The sequence below is a fragment of the Blennius ocellaris genome, assembly GCF_963422515.1.
Source record: "Blennius ocellaris genome assembly, chromosome: 8".
NCBI lineage: Eukaryota > Metazoa > Chordata > Actinopteri > Blenniiformes > Blenniidae > Blennius > Blennius ocellaris.
This window is the reverse complement of record NC_137657.1, coordinates 11,536,939-11,551,977: the sequence shown is the minus strand read 5'-3', so window position 1 is coordinate 11,551,977 and position 15,039 is coordinate 11,536,939. Positions and strand designations below refer to the sequence as shown.

The following is a 15,039-nucleotide window of genomic DNA, read 5'->3' as shown; positions in this document are numbered from 1 at the left end:
GAGGAGAACAAATTAAACTCTGGAGAGGTTGCCAGTCCATCACTGAGACAAACAATCGCAGACTCACATTACGAGCGATTTTGATAATTAATAATAATAATGTTAAAATCAAACATTATGCTTAAAAAGCAGTTGACACTGCTTTGAGCATTTGTTCAAAGCCATAAACACACCAGTTCAATAATAGTTGGATTTTCCATCATAGTAATATAGGAAGAACATACAAACTAATAGAAATGAAACCAACCTAATGTTTTTCCTAATAAAAAATTAAATGAACGTTGCACTATGTAATTACTGACAATACAAAATGATTGTTTTTTCGCTGTGTACACCTTTGTTGAATAACTAACCTAATATTAATATTGACAAACAAAAATTAAGACGTCATACAAATCCTCTTCATATAGAGGGAATTAATTTAGCTATCAAAGGCAAAATCATGACAAAGATACAATAACTGAACATTTAAGCGGTTTGCTGTCACTGGCATCATTCATTTCTTTCCATGTGAAAATCCTGTGTAACTCTTACTTCTGTTTTTTTTTTTTATCTTTTCTAATTAAAATATAATTGGCAGCATACTCACCAAACACAATGAAAGATTTAACAGTTTAACAGCTAACTTTTTCCCCTTCAAAACTTGGTAAAGACCTATAAAACTTCACCAAGTGCATAAGAGCAAGTCTTTAAATGTTTTTCAGTGTCTGCTTGAAACATTATCATCCAACTGCTCACTAAAAAACAACTCTATAAACCAGCAACGTGTCCGCGCTTTGGGCTTTCGCGTAACATAAAAAATAAAATTAAAAAAAAGTCAACAAAACTAATAATGAAGACAGAAATACTATTATTCAATGTCTCCAGTTATTGAACAAAGATACATGTAAAAGTTGAATTTGAGCACACTTTCCCCTCACCTCCCTGACTGAGGTATTTCTGAAGAGGTGTTTAGGCTGGTAACCCAACGCTAAAGAAACATCGCTATTGGTCGAGGGTCAGTGAGGAGTCTTGAAATGTCCTTTTCTTTTTCAAAATGAAATTCCTGCTTCATTAAAGTCATGTCCGCAAAGAGCGGCGCACCCAGGCCTGACGAGTGGCCACAACAGCCATTTTGGATTTTGGGATGTGTGTCTATAGAGCAGTGTCCTACTTCTCTCTCTCTCTCTCTCTCTCTCTCTCTCTCTCTCTCTCTCTCTCTCTCTCTCTCTCTCTCTCTCTCTCTCTCTCTCTCTCTCTCTCTCTCTCTCTCTCTCTCTCTCTCTCTCTCTCTCTCACGCCCACATACACACAGGTAATTGGAGAGTTCCTGTTTTCTGGTACATTTGAAGGTAAAACTCAGGACAACTTTAGGAGGAGCATTTTAAAAGGCAGTTGGAACGCAGTGACTGGAAATGCACCAGTAAAATGGCACAACTGTGGCTTTAAAACACCAGCGATGAGAAATCCAGGGACTGCTCCTGCACGCTCTCTCCACCTTTTACCTTCCGCTGCAACAAAGGAGACAAAAAAAAAAGCGTGCAGTGGATTTGTAACGCGCATCAAAGGTTTTTCTCGTGTATTAGGTGATCGTCAGGGCAGTGGAATTAAATATGAAACAACAACTTACACTAACATATGTGCTTCCAGTCACATGCCCGGATGAGGAGATACCAGCGTCGACGCCACGCAGGGAAAGCGACAGGCTAAGAAAACAGTGAGATTAGCTGAGCTGGGCTCTCGGCCGCTGCTGGCTCAGCACGGCTGCAGGTGTGGCACAACCCGACCCAGCCTGGCCGGCCAAAGTACTCCTCCCACAGCTGTAAAAATACACACACGTACAGTACACGCATGCACACGTGCACACGCAAACTCGTCACAGACTCCCATCATGCATTGGATTTATGCATGGAGGCTTTCAGGTTTAGTATCCAGAGCCGACATTGACATCATTCATTCGGTAACCTCCTGACCCTCCGACTTTGACCCTCTTTGCTGCATGTTTGATCTTTAACCTTTGCCCTTATTATCAACGTAACCCTACACTCAACCCGTGAGCCAATTTAGTTCTCAGAATAACAGAAAAAAAAAAAAGTTTTACATTCATATCCTTTTGATGCTGGCAGGATTTGGCATTCATATTTCTCCTGCAACAATTATGATGAACACCTACCATAAGCTTTGCACATGTGTACTAGTCATTATAGTGACCCCCCCCCAGGATTTCCCCAGTAGAACCACACGATCACAGACATCATTCACCAGTGTGTCACACATTTGTAACAGGAGCTTCTCAGAAAAACACATTTATATTGAAGTTGTAGCTATCTTGAAAACAGGAAATTGCACTCACTCATTGCATATTTTTGGACAGCTTTTAAACTCTTATTAGAATAATCACTACACATAAACTGGACTCATACAACAGCTCTACCTGGGATTTTAGACTTCAAATTGACTGCTGTGAGGCATGATGTACTACATGAGGCATGAGTGTTTTTTGGAAGTTGGAATTGAAATGATTCATATAAAAGTGCGTGCCAGGGTACAAAAGTCAAACATTAACAAAAATTTGACTTGAAGAGAGGAATGTTAAGTTAAAAATAACAACTTACACAAACATAGCTTCTCTTTCACACACACAGATTGACAGATACCAGAGTGAGCATGCAATTAAAAAAGATGTTAGATGTTAGAGCCTTAATATGTGACACGTGACTATTCAGAACTTCTTGGAAGGTTGAAATCCAATTAGGAATTTTTCTATTAAATTGTCCGGACTAAACTATCATGAAATTACAATATACTTATTATTAAAGTGATTATTATAAGGACGGCTTGTCATGTAAGATACACTATATCAACACAGCACACTAATGCAAAACTGTTCCCAGGATGTGTGTGGGTGTGTGTGTGTGTGTGTGTGTGTGTGTGTGTGTGTGTGTGTGTGTGTGTGTGTGTGTGTGTGTGTGTGTGTGTGTGTGTGTGTGTGTGTGTGTGTGTGTGTGTGTGTGTGTGTGTGGACATGAAGCGGCGCCCCGGGCGAACGTCAAAGTAATGAAAATATCCACAATGCCGAGCCGTTTTGGTTGACACTATTCAGAGACATGAAAGACTTGACTCACTTAAAGAGGGTTCACGTACTTGGACTTCCTCTGGAGGAGGTGACCCGAACCTGAACTCCCAAAAAACAAACTTAAGAATATCTGTGTGGTCAGACTCTGCAAACACTTGGATGGATTTTCAATCTCTCGACGGTGTTAAACTGGACATGTAAGTAACAGAAGCAATACGTGTGTCCCCCCACCCCCCCCCCCCTCCCCCGATGTACTCAGGCGAGTATCACGTCAACATGTAAAAATGACAATAAAAGAACCACGAGGCTACAACATGGATGCACACTTGACGACTGCGTCATTAAGATGAAACAGCGACTCCACAAGTGGATTAACCAGCGATTTCAGCATCGCTCCACCCGTCTGAGACATTCTGAGACGAGCGTCCACACACACAGACCGCCGCGCCGTGTCATTTACCACACTGCCGCGACTCCATAAAAAGCCCAGTAAATACAAGCAGGCCTCCCAATTAGCTCCACTTACTTTCTCTGCCCTTTCATCTCCTCTTTCTCATCCCTCTGTCGTCCTCATTTTTCTTTGCTTTCCTTTTCACCTGCTTGTTTTCTCTTTTTTTTTCTTCCCATCACATTTATACGATCTTCAACTTTTTTTTTTGTTTTTCTGTCTTTGCCTTTTATTTTTTTCTTCCACCACTGAAGCAGGATTTGTGCTTCATAGTTTTCATATTTGAATTCCTTTTACTGTCTTTTGTTGCTTTCATCATTTCATTCAGTTCAAATTCCTGGTCCATTTTTTTTTCTTCCCTTTCATTTCCGTCTTTCAACACTTTTTATTAGTGGAACGTTCTTTCGCCCCGTGTTATAGCATGTGGTTGTATGACCATAAAGTACCCTCATTGTTAGATGTCTTATTGTGTCGTATTTTTCAGTGATTCATCTCCCGTTCTTATTTTTCTGGTTTACTTCCACCGCTCTCCTCTGTTTCTTCTCTCCTTCCTTGCACCCTATGTAATTTGCACACTGCATAGGGGAAATGGTTGTTTTTAACTCCGGGTTCCTTGTGGCTGACCACAATGTTATATTTAGGCAAGGGCTGGAGTTAAGCTTGAAAATGACTGAGTTAACCAGCACTGACTATTCTCCCTCATTCCGTGTGTGTGTGTGTGTGTGTGTCGGTCTGAGGCTTACCACCTCCATTCAGCTCTTGAAGCACGAAGCAGGTCCCGTTGAGGACAGGTTTTTCTGCAGACAAACAGGGTGCGGCCGCTCTGTATCACTGGCACCACTGGATGGGAATGCACAGATGCGGTTACTGTGTGCAGCGACCAATGCACGTCGCATGCACTGACTAATTTGATTCAACTGGCACTCACTGTATGTGTGTCGACTGTGGTTAATACAGTTGTGGAGAGGCCCATTTGTGATTTGGGCCATTTATGGGAAGGAGCTCAGATCCAGAGCCTCAGTGTTTTTACAACCCTTTCATTTTCCCCCAGAAAAGCACTTGATGTTTTTTATTATCTTACTTTTTTTTCAAGACATCAGGAAACCAAGTGGCTGGACACTCCATGGTATCCTCCCTTTACTCTCTGAATGCCACGACTCAAACTTCCTCCAGCAGGATCAGCAAAATGTTAAATTTGTCACTACAAATCTGGTTTTCCTGCTGTGTTTGTAGCACGGAGGCATTCAGCACTGAGCGGGGAGCGAGGGATGGCGCCACCAAGGTGATGATAGTCGTGACGGACGGAGAGTCACATGACGGGGAGGAGCTCCCGGACGCTCTGGAGGAGTGCGAACACAGAAACATCACCAGATACGCCATCGCTGTGAGTACATCTCATCTCGTGTGGACAGACACAATCCCAGAAAGTAACATTATGATTATATTGTATTTTTTTTTAGAGTTTAGTACGTTATGATATTTAACGTATCATTAGATTGTACGGTGGATCTCTGACATTACCCACCACACATTGTGTGAAAGTGGCATCCTGACTGTTCATTTCAACAAGTAACCACACGGTGTGACCATCAGCCTCCCCAAAAATAACATCTCCAAAATTACCAAACGCTTTCCCCCCCTGGGTGAACAGAAATAGCCGACTGGGAATGAAAATTCCTTCCCTTTCATCTCCGCCCGACCCCTCAGCACACAGAAACCCACCGAGTGGTGGCATCCTTGGTGGTTAGAATCGGAGGGGCAGACGGCCTCGGGTGGCCCTCCCTTCGCTTGCAGACCCTCCCTGTCCCACACAAGCATTGAGGGAAGCTTCAGACTCCACTGGAACCACAGAAGAAAAAAAAAAAACGGAGCCAAGCATGAAGTAAGAGAAGCAAAGTGCCACTTTACATGGGCACAGATCAGACGTACTGATCCATGGATGGAGGAGCGTTGCCATGAGTCGCTGCTTGAGGAGCAAAAATATCTGTTGGATCCAAATGGAGACCTTTATGAAATAATTAAATAAATGTTTTCCTGCATCTAGCACGTATATATTCAAACAATAGGAAACTCCCTCATGATGCAAAAGCACTGATTTCTCCAAATGATGGAAACAAACTCTACTGTAATCCACTATTAGTAGAATGAAGCATTTATCCATGCATAGATATTTGTTTGTTGACGTGAGCAGTTTAAAATGACTTTGAACACACTAATTATTCTTTAACGGCGACCACAAAGTTACCACATTTGTTAACTTACCCATTTCCTCCTGTTTCTTCCAGACTAATAATGATGATTTAATGACAGTAGCAGAGGATCTGGAATAATGGGGGCTGCTTGAGTTGGATTTGTGTGTCTTGTGTAAATTATCTTATCATATAGTGTCGTGAACACTGACATGTTTTGTCCCGTTGCCTTGGGGGGGAAAAATTGATTCTTACCTCCTCTTGGTAGACACACCCACACAGACACACACACAGACACACACACACAGACACACACACACACACACACACACACACACACACACACACACACACACACACACACACACATATATATATATATAGAAAAAAAGCCCCCACGATAACATCTTTCGCACAGTGACGTAAGTGTTATTTCCCAAAAAGCGATTAAAAACAGAAACCTTGAATAAGGGTTTGAAAAGGGGCATGTCGTAGAGGAGAACAGAAACAAACAACAGATGAAGAAAGCATGACTGATTGAGGTGGTCTCTGTGGCTGGATGTTTGTTCAGAAACTCATAGTGGTGACAGGTAATTACTTCTCGTAACAGCAGCCATGTTTTCATGTGTCCCTCTGTGCTGCGCAGTGAAAATGGCTCACCGGGGATATCTGAGCTTTCAAAACAAGAGCGTGGACTGTGTTTTATACATCAGTGCCACACTGGAGATGTGTGTGTTTGTGAGTGACCCGTTTATGTTCCACGACGTACAGCGTGTGGGAGCAAGAACTTTTAAATATTTTCTATATTTCACATGCTTTACATTTCAACGGAACTTTCTATTTTCATCCCTTTTAGTTTCTCTTTCATCTGTTGATGATCATGTAGAAACAAACGGCCGCAGCAGTTGACACACTGAGTGGAATTTTTCAGTTTCTATAAGATCTCAATGTCCATGTTTGAATGTAGACTCTTCTCTCGGCGTTACACTCTACACCCCACTCAAGTCTCCTGCCGTTTGAAAACAGAGGATTTCCTTCGTTTGCTTGGCAGCCAGAGTCAGAGGGGGATTCTTTGGGTTTGGTTTCGCTTATGGAATTTTCTCATTTGTACTTCAGGCGTTAAGCCATAGGCTGTTTCTGCTGCCGTTTGTCTTCAGCATCTGTCATCTCTTCACCTCTCTGCGAAGGCCTGCGCTCCTCGTTTACAAACCTCCGGGGGCTGTCATTTCCTCCTCATCTTAGGTTTTCTGCTCAATTCGTTCCCTTTACGTATTGCTTAATTACTCAGTCTAGCTCGTAGTGGTATTTTTCTACTTTTTACTTCACGAACTATCCTTTTTACATCAGAAACACTCCAATATCTGTGTGTATTTTTGTTGTGTGTTTTTACCTCCAGCTTAATCCCTCAGTGTTTTATTGACCTTCTGTTACCTACTTATATCTTTACCATATTTTCTCTTCCTGAAATGCTTTTTTTTTTTTTTTTTTTCTTCCCACGCTGGGATTCAGGTTCTGGGTCACTACATTCGAAGACAGCAGGACCCTGAGACGTTCATCAATGAGATCAAGTATATCGCCAGCGACCCTGATGACAAATATTTCTTTAACGTGACCGATGAAGCTGCGCTCAACGACATTGTGGATGCCCTGGGAGATCGCATCTTCACTCTGGAAGGTGATTTTTCTTATGCATTAATGCAGGTATATCAGGGTGTCTGAAAGCTTTGTGTCCAAAAGAGCTTTTTTTTTTTTTTGGTGGAACCACAAAACATGTTTTACCTTGAAGATTTTCATACATTGTTTTACTATACAAACAAAAATTGCATTTTAAGCAATTAATTTGTTTTATAACTACAATTAAGAAAAGTAGATGATTTCCATAACATTTTCTTGCAGCTTTAGCTATTGTAAGTCTTTTAAACATCTTAGCTCTTTTTCCTTTTGAGCCGTTTCGAACAATTATAGCTGTTTTCTCATTTCAATAGTGTAACAATGTTCTAATTGTTTAGCAATTTAAGCAATTTTATAAAGAAATGTTTGTTTCTTTAATAAATTTTAGCTATTTATACATTTTTATTCAGTTTAGCATTTTTTGCGAACAACTTTTGACGCAATTCATCAAGAAATATACATAGTCGTATTGCTGAGTGATATCACGCAGTTTACTAGTTATTATACTTTAGCAAAGGAAGATTTGTGTACTTTAATTCAAGAAAAGCACAATAAATAGAAGAGAGCGCTTCAAAGCTGAGAAGATTAAAAGTAAATTAGGTATAGGGAGTGTACGGCCGCCAGCAGTGACGTGAGAGGAAGGCTGATGAAAAGCGACGCCACCCTGAGAAGGTTGAGGGACACGAGAGAGGAAGAGACTGGAATAAAGGAAATGTCTGCACACCGACAGTCTTCAGGGTGAGGCTGCTAAGAATCGGATCCCGAGAGGGAGAGGAAGGAAGTGGAAGGGAGGCGATGTGCAAAGAAAAAAAAAAAAAAAAATGATGAGTCAGGGCACTGACTTGTTGTCCACCTTCAGGCACCCTGGGCTACAACCAGAGCTCGTTCCACATGGAGATGTCTCAGATCGGCTTCTCCACACACACACTGGACGTGAGTTCAAGATGTTATCATTCTGGCTCAGTACCAGTTTGTCCCCATCGACATATTCTCATCCATGCCCTGCTCTGTTTGGACAGGATGGTATTCTTTTCGGGATGGTGGGTGCGTACGACTGGGATGGTGGCGTTTTGAAGGAAGGGATCAACGGACCGATCATGCCGCCCAGAGAGGCCTTCGAGAGCGAATTTCCACTGGAGCTCAAAAATCACGCCGCTTATCTCGGTACTCACTAATCATGGCGTTTAGCATTAAAAACGACCTGTTCAACCGGAAGATAACTATTTTTCTTTAAGGGCATTCGTGAGGTGTCAGTGGCGGATGATGTGCATTTATTTGTTTTCAGGGTACACAGTGTCGTCTGTGATGGTGGGCGACTGGAGGAGGCTGTATGTCGCTGGCGCTCCTCGGTTCAAACACAAAGGCAAAGTCATTCTGTTTGAGCTGAGTGATGATGGAGATGTCAACATTGTGCAAGCGCTCAATGGAGAACAGGTTAGCACCTTGTTTTATTGCTCTCTCTCTCTCTCTCTCTCTCTCTCTCTCTCTCTCTCTCTCTCTCTCTCTCTCTCTCATTTTTCTGACAGTAAAGCAAGGCCCCCGCCTACTGGCAGTAAAATGAAACCACATGTCTTTGCCTGCAGATTGGCTCTTACTACGGCAGTGAAGTGTGTGGGCTGGATATCGACCAGGATGGCATCACTGACGTCCTTCTGGTTGCTGCGCCAATGTACCTCGGCTCAGGCAACAAGGAGGCTGGGAAAGTCTACATCTACACCCTCAGCGGAGTAAGACAACTGTGGCACGAGTCATTCTTCTTCACCATCATTCCTGTTCATCGCCAAAAGTTTGCCTTCTCACCTTCAACTCCTCCCCCTGTGTCTCCAAGGAGGAGGTGTTTGTACCTAACGGAACGTTGAAATCAGAGGAAAAATCCCAGGATGCCAGGTTTGGCTATGCTCTGGCAGCTGTTCTGGATTTAAACCACGACGGCTTCACTGATCTGCTGGTCGGAGCCCCACTGGAGGACGAACACCGGGGGGCCATCTATGTGTTCCACGGTGATGGTATCTACATTACCCACAGTTATAAACAGGTAGCCCACCTTTCATCTACAGTGACGCACGTCACGTTGTGAACCTGCTAATCTTTTCTTTCCCTACTCGCAGCGGATACCGGGGTCATCAATCTCCCCCTCCCTGCAGTATTTTGGCCGCAGCTTGAGTGCTCGGCTGGACTTGGATGGCGACGGCCTGTTAGATTTGGCAGTGGGAGCACAAGGAAGCGCCGTGCTGCTCAGGTGGGTGGACACAGAAGGGAAGTCATTACGCGGAGGGGATTTGTTTTAACGCACTACGGAAAAAAATAAAGCTACTCAAACCACGTGACACTCATCAAATAGTCGTTGGCCCCAACCGCTGGAACCATTTAGAGGGGGGGGTCATCAGAGATCACAGACGGGGCCTGAGGCTTTGCGTGCCTCCTTCATTCATCCATCCATCATCTTAACCGATGGACTGCAGGGCGCTGTAGCCCATCCCACCAGACTGAGGGAGAATAAACCCCAGACAGAGAATCAGACAGCCACACACACTCACATTCAAACCTATGGGCAGCGAAGAGGGACGAGTTCAAAGGCACTTGAATTCCAAATTTAAAAAAAACATTCCACTTTACATGATCACGGGGATATTTACTTGTCTTTGCTCCGTTCTCTCTGCAGTTCTCGAAGCATTGTCCAAATCAACGTGAGTCTGTCCTTCCAGCCGCACTCCATCAACGTCATTCAGAAGACCTGCCAGAGGGGAGGCAGAGAGTCGGCCTGTCTGAATGCGTCTGCCTGCTTCACAGCCGTCTCTCGCTCCCCTGGACCACACAGCAACAGCTTTGGTTGAACCATTTATTCTTTTACAAGTTCTAATGATTCTTGAAAACTGCCAAGTCATTCAAAGTATTGATTTTCTGTCTCGGTCACTTGTCCCCTCTCAGATTTGTGGGTGTCGGCCATGTTGGATGACAGGAAGATCTCTGCGCGAGCGCTGTTCGACGACAGCTCACACAGACAGACCCAGCTGACACTCCCGGTCCACACGGCAAAAACTGTCTGTCACAATCTGCCTTTCCACGTCTACGTGAGCGTTGCTACACACATGGTGCATGTCTTTGCTTTTAATGACACGGGATGAAGAGTTAACGTACTTCTGTGCCATCAACACAGGACACGGCAGATTACATCCGCCCCATCAGCTTCTCACTGCGGTTTAAGATCAACAACACCGAGAGCGGTCCAGTGCTGGATGAGGGCTGGCCCACCACGGTCAAGAAATCAGTGAGTGCAGAAATAACAGAATAACAGAGAAATAAAAATTAAGGGAGAAGATTGTAGCATGAGCCAATTTTCCGTTTGATTAAAATCCTAGCTAATAGACGTTAGTGTGCAAATGATTGAGTCACGTTTGGCAGTGAAAAGATGGTCACATCAAATTGATATTTTCTTTAGATTATCATCTTACTTGACTTTTTCATTAAAAAAAATAAATAAGCAGCATCACGAGTATGAGAAAGGTGAGTAATGGTGAACCTCACGAAAAGGTAATAGTTAAATGTGAATGACGAACAGGTACTTACTTATACTTCTGTCCCCGTCATGCCTGGCGATGGGGGACATCAATGTCAGTAGCGGGTGTGTTGTTACACACACCACAGGGTGCTCCCCTTGGTGTGTGTGTGTGAGTAGGCTGCCCTCTTCCATACTCACATCCTGCATATAGGTGCACCACAGAGCGGCCTCAGAGAGACTCCTATCACTGTGGTAGCTACATGCAGCGGTCAATGAACTGGAGACCAGAGGACTGACCTTGGCACGAACTGGTCTGAACATGATGGCCGTTGGGGACATGTCCCTCACCCGCCCCGGAGGCGACATGCTCAGCGCCATGACTACTTGGCCGTTGGGGTGTCGGTTGACCCTCATCCGCCGGAGTGGGTAGTCGTCTCTCCACTATTTAACCCAGAGCTGGGGCATGATTGATGGGTGCCAGGGCGTGTCCACACGCCGGTGGGCCATGCACACCGCATCTTCGAGACTCATGCTGCTCCAAGATCCCCCAACAACTCAGCCTGGGGCCGCAGGGTTCCCAGTCTCCATGTGTTGCCACGAGGAGGCGCGTTGGCAGTCTTGACTTAGGAGAGGCTACGTACTGACAGGGGAAGGCTTACCCGCAGTGCTTCCCTTTTCGCCGAAGCTCGTCAGCAGCAGTGGCTGAAAGCAGAACTCTAAAGCACTACTACGACACTACTGCACTAAGCCCTGTGGAAAAACCACTAACACCACACGAACAGGCAAATAGGGCTACAAATATACATTGAAAAGTGTTTGTGTCTTTGAAGGTCAGCAGTCATTCTGCTAGCTCCACATATCCATTCATCACAAAGGTCAATGTCATTTATGTTAAATTTAAACAGTAGTGTCTTACTTTGAAGCTCATACCAGAAACCAAGTCCTGGTAATAGTTAAATCACAAGAGTGACAATCTTTGTAACTTGATGTACTCTGTTCAGTGTGACAAAAAATAAACGTCAGTACTTGAATTGACAAGGAACTGAGCAGTAGGAACTCAGGTTTCCTGAAATGTGCCCTTTTGATTCTTGGTTCATGGTTAACTTGATAGAAGATGTACGTCATTTTACCCTCTGGCTTGACTAAAACTTTCCTGCCCTGCCAGCTTCCCGTCTGCATTATTACTCCTTAAACTGAACTATACAACACCTCCACTTACACTTACAGATCCCCTTCTTCAAAGACTGTGGTGAGGATGACGTGTGCACCACAGACCTGGTGCTGCAGGCTCACATGGACATCTCTGGAACGAGGTACAGGCCATTCGAGCTTTTCCTCTGGCCTTTCTTCCACACCAGACCTCTCATTCGGATGTTCGCTCTCTTTTGTGTTTTCTCCACAGACAGAAGCCTTATGTGATTCGCAGCCCTCGTAGGCGTCTGGCAGTGGAGGTGCAGCTTGAGAACAGACTGGAAAACGCCTACAACACGAGTCTGACGTTGCACTATTCACGCAACCTCCACTTCTCCAGCCTGAGCATTCGGGTAAATCACACGGTCACTTGAAAACACATGCAGCCTCACGTGTCGGCGGCCGCACACGTGTCTACACGCGATGTCTAGCAGATCCTCTTTTATTATCTCCATTTTCTGTCGTCGTAGGAGGACGCCCACTTTAAGATCGAGTGTACGGCCCTCGGCTCAAACAGCCACTCGTGTAACGTCAGCTACCCGGTGTTCCGCTCACAGTCAAAGGTACGATCACTCTGACAAAACAGCTCCATCGGTCTCTTGACTCGGCCCACTCGCACTTCACTTGCTCCAGGTAGCGTGCTGCTCTGACGGGTTGTTCTCTCTTTCTGGTTTGTCTGCAGGTTAACTTCATGCTGGAGTTTGAGTTCAGCTGCACGTCTTTGCACAGTCGAGTCCAAATGAAGCTGAACGCCGCCAGGTGGCTCTCTCAATATGAAGCAGAATTACCTGCATACCAGAAACATATAGATTTGATTTTTATTTTTGTTTTCAATTTTGGCATTAAAGATTAATTATATTGGACAAGTTTTGTAATTTTATTTTGTGTTTTAATTTCACAACCAGGTTCAAACTAAAGTCCCTGATCATGTGTTTGTCCTCTGAGCTGTGTCCGTCTGTCTTGCAGTGACAGTGTGGAGCGAGAGGAGACTCTGGGGGACAACAGTGTGCAGCTGCAGACTTTTGTTCAGTATGAACCAGATCTGTTTGTCAGCAGGTTTGTAGTTCTACTTTCATAGGATTTTTTTTTTTTTTTTTTTTAAATCCCTTCCTTTTCTTTGTACCGATGTTCATGTGCTGTCGTCTTTTCATTTTTTTTCTTTCTGTGCAGTGATTCTAATTTGAACCGCTATGAGGTCCACCCGACACGGACAGTGTCAGAAGCAATCGGGCCAGAGTTTCACACACACCTCAGGGTAAAGATGTGTATGAAATAGAAAATCATGGGGAATTTTTTGGAGCCACTTGTTTCTAACCCGAAAACATTTAATACAAATGCCCTAAAGCGTTTTTTATTTTTTTTTATGTAATTGTGATTAAATATGGCCTCCAGCTCGAAACATAGGATAAACAGTTGTTTTGGGGGGGAAAAGAAATTAACTTATGAACTAAAATGAAATTCGCAACTTCAATTCAAATGTGGGGGGGGAAAATGTAACCTTAATTTATCTAGTTTTTGGCACAAAGCATCTGTTTAAGTGGTTCCAAGCTTTGTGAAGCTCCCTATACATCTCTATACATCTGTGTTGGTGTTTGCAGGTGCAGAATCTGGGCTGCTACTCCGTGAGTAATCTGGAGCTGCAACTGCATCTCCCCGCTGTGGCTGCAGGAGACCGAGTCTTCATGACAGTCACCGATGTCTTCTCGTACAACGTGAGCGGCACGCCTGTGCATTCCGTGTCGCATTTCTGGCTCAGGTCTGACTTACTTAAATCTCGCTGCAGGCCACAGGAGTGAACTGCAGCGTGCTGAGTGATCCCAGCCAGCTGAAGGCCAAACAGAGGGATGTGCGCCCCCTCCACCCTGAAGACATGGTGCAGAATGACATACTGGTGAGGCCCTCTTTGCTGCAGCCGAGCTGTTAAAACCCTGCGGCGCACCACTGTGTATGTAATCGTCTTTTATCGGTGTGCCTTCGTTATCTCCATATGTAGAACTGCAGCAGGTCCTGGTGTGTCGAGATCGTGTGTGAAGTCCAGCAGCTTCTGAGGGGGCAGGCTGCCGTCGTTCGCATCAGCCGCAGAGTTCATGACGACTTTTTCAGAAAAGTGAGTTACGCAACAGATGCTCACTCCTCTGTCCTGTGACACGAGCATTGGTCACGCCGTCTGCGCCTCTTTCTCTAGGCCAAATATAAGTCAGTGAAGATAATAGGCGCCTACCACCTCGCGGCTCAGGAGACTAACCTCATCACTCTGGGCACAGGAACTGTCTGGAGGGAGGTAAGGCTGCAGATGGACTGAAGAGGCATAATGAAGGAAAATCGTGTCCTCCTCTGATCTCATTTCCCTCCTTGTCAGACTGTTCTGGAGGTGCTGAAGGGCCGAGCTATTCCCATCTCGCTCTGGATCCTGATCGGTAGCATCATAGGAGGTTTGCTGCTCCTCGCGCTCATCATATTTATACTATGGAAGGTGAGACACATCGAGGTTTAAACCCACTGCTCATTCATGAAAGGTATGACAATGTGACATGAATGTAATCTTCTTCTTAGCTTGGATTTTTCACGCGGAAACAAAGAGGAGAGGATGAAAACCACGAGGACTGAGCTACAATTTTACTGCCATGACAGCAGCTCTTCATCGTGACGACGACCAGATGAGTGGAGTCCGCCTCCTACCGAGCAGAGACGGTCCTGGGATGGGACTCAAAAGACGTCGGTTCTCAGAACAGGACTCTCGGGACCAAAGCGAGCATCAAGAGGGTCCAACAGAAATGCACTACCCACTATTTTCCAGGGTCGGGGGCACTTATGTAAATAATCTTTTTTTGTTTTTGTTTCGTTTTTAAGGAAAGTGTATTAAACCACAACCTCTTCTATTTAACTTACAGGCATTTTCATGGTTTTATAATTCAATCACGTGTTCCTACAGTTTTTGTTTGTTCTTTAATGTAATTAAAACATTTTTATAGATTTGATCTGTTTT

At 44.4% G+C, this 15,039-nt stretch overlaps 1 protein-coding gene across 1 annotated transcript in view; it reads left to right on the top strand.

The window, feature by feature from the left end:
• The window catches only part of itga10 (integrin, alpha 10), a 28,592-nt gene extending 13,566 nt beyond the window's left edge, over nt 1–15,026 (top strand). Inside the window, exons 8-30 of the mRNA XM_080500760.1 lie at nt 4,737–4,887; nt 7,202–7,367; nt 8,223–8,296; nt 8,383–8,527; nt 8,649–8,797; nt 8,947–9,090; nt 9,192–9,398; nt 9,472–9,602; nt 10,026–10,192; nt 10,292–10,434; nt 10,521–10,631; nt 12,090–12,175; nt 12,265–12,406; nt 12,524–12,616; nt 12,736–12,812; nt 13,020–13,109; nt 13,224–13,308; nt 13,652–13,765; nt 13,837–13,944; nt 14,047–14,160; nt 14,239–14,334; nt 14,413–14,526; nt 14,607–15,026. Of these exons, the coding sequence (XP_080356886.1) occupies nt 4,737–4,887; nt 7,202–7,367; nt 8,223–8,296; nt 8,383–8,527; nt 8,649–8,797; nt 8,947–9,090; nt 9,192–9,398; nt 9,472–9,602; nt 10,026–10,192; nt 10,292–10,434; nt 10,521–10,631; nt 12,090–12,175; nt 12,265–12,406; nt 12,524–12,616; nt 12,736–12,812; nt 13,020–13,109; nt 13,224–13,308; nt 13,652–13,765; nt 13,837–13,944; nt 14,047–14,160; nt 14,239–14,334; nt 14,413–14,526; nt 14,607–14,660 (2,761 nt within the window). The 3' untranslated portion in view covers nt 14,661–15,026. The remainder of the gene's footprint in view (nt 1–4,736; nt 4,888–7,201; nt 7,368–8,222; nt 8,297–8,382; nt 8,528–8,648; nt 8,798–8,946; nt 9,091–9,191; nt 9,399–9,471; nt 9,603–10,025; nt 10,193–10,291; nt 10,435–10,520; nt 10,632–12,089; nt 12,176–12,264; nt 12,407–12,523; nt 12,617–12,735; nt 12,813–13,019; nt 13,110–13,223; nt 13,309–13,651; nt 13,766–13,836; nt 13,945–14,046; nt 14,161–14,238; nt 14,335–14,412; nt 14,527–14,606) is intronic.
• Nucleotides 15,027–15,039: the final 13 nt, after the last annotated feature.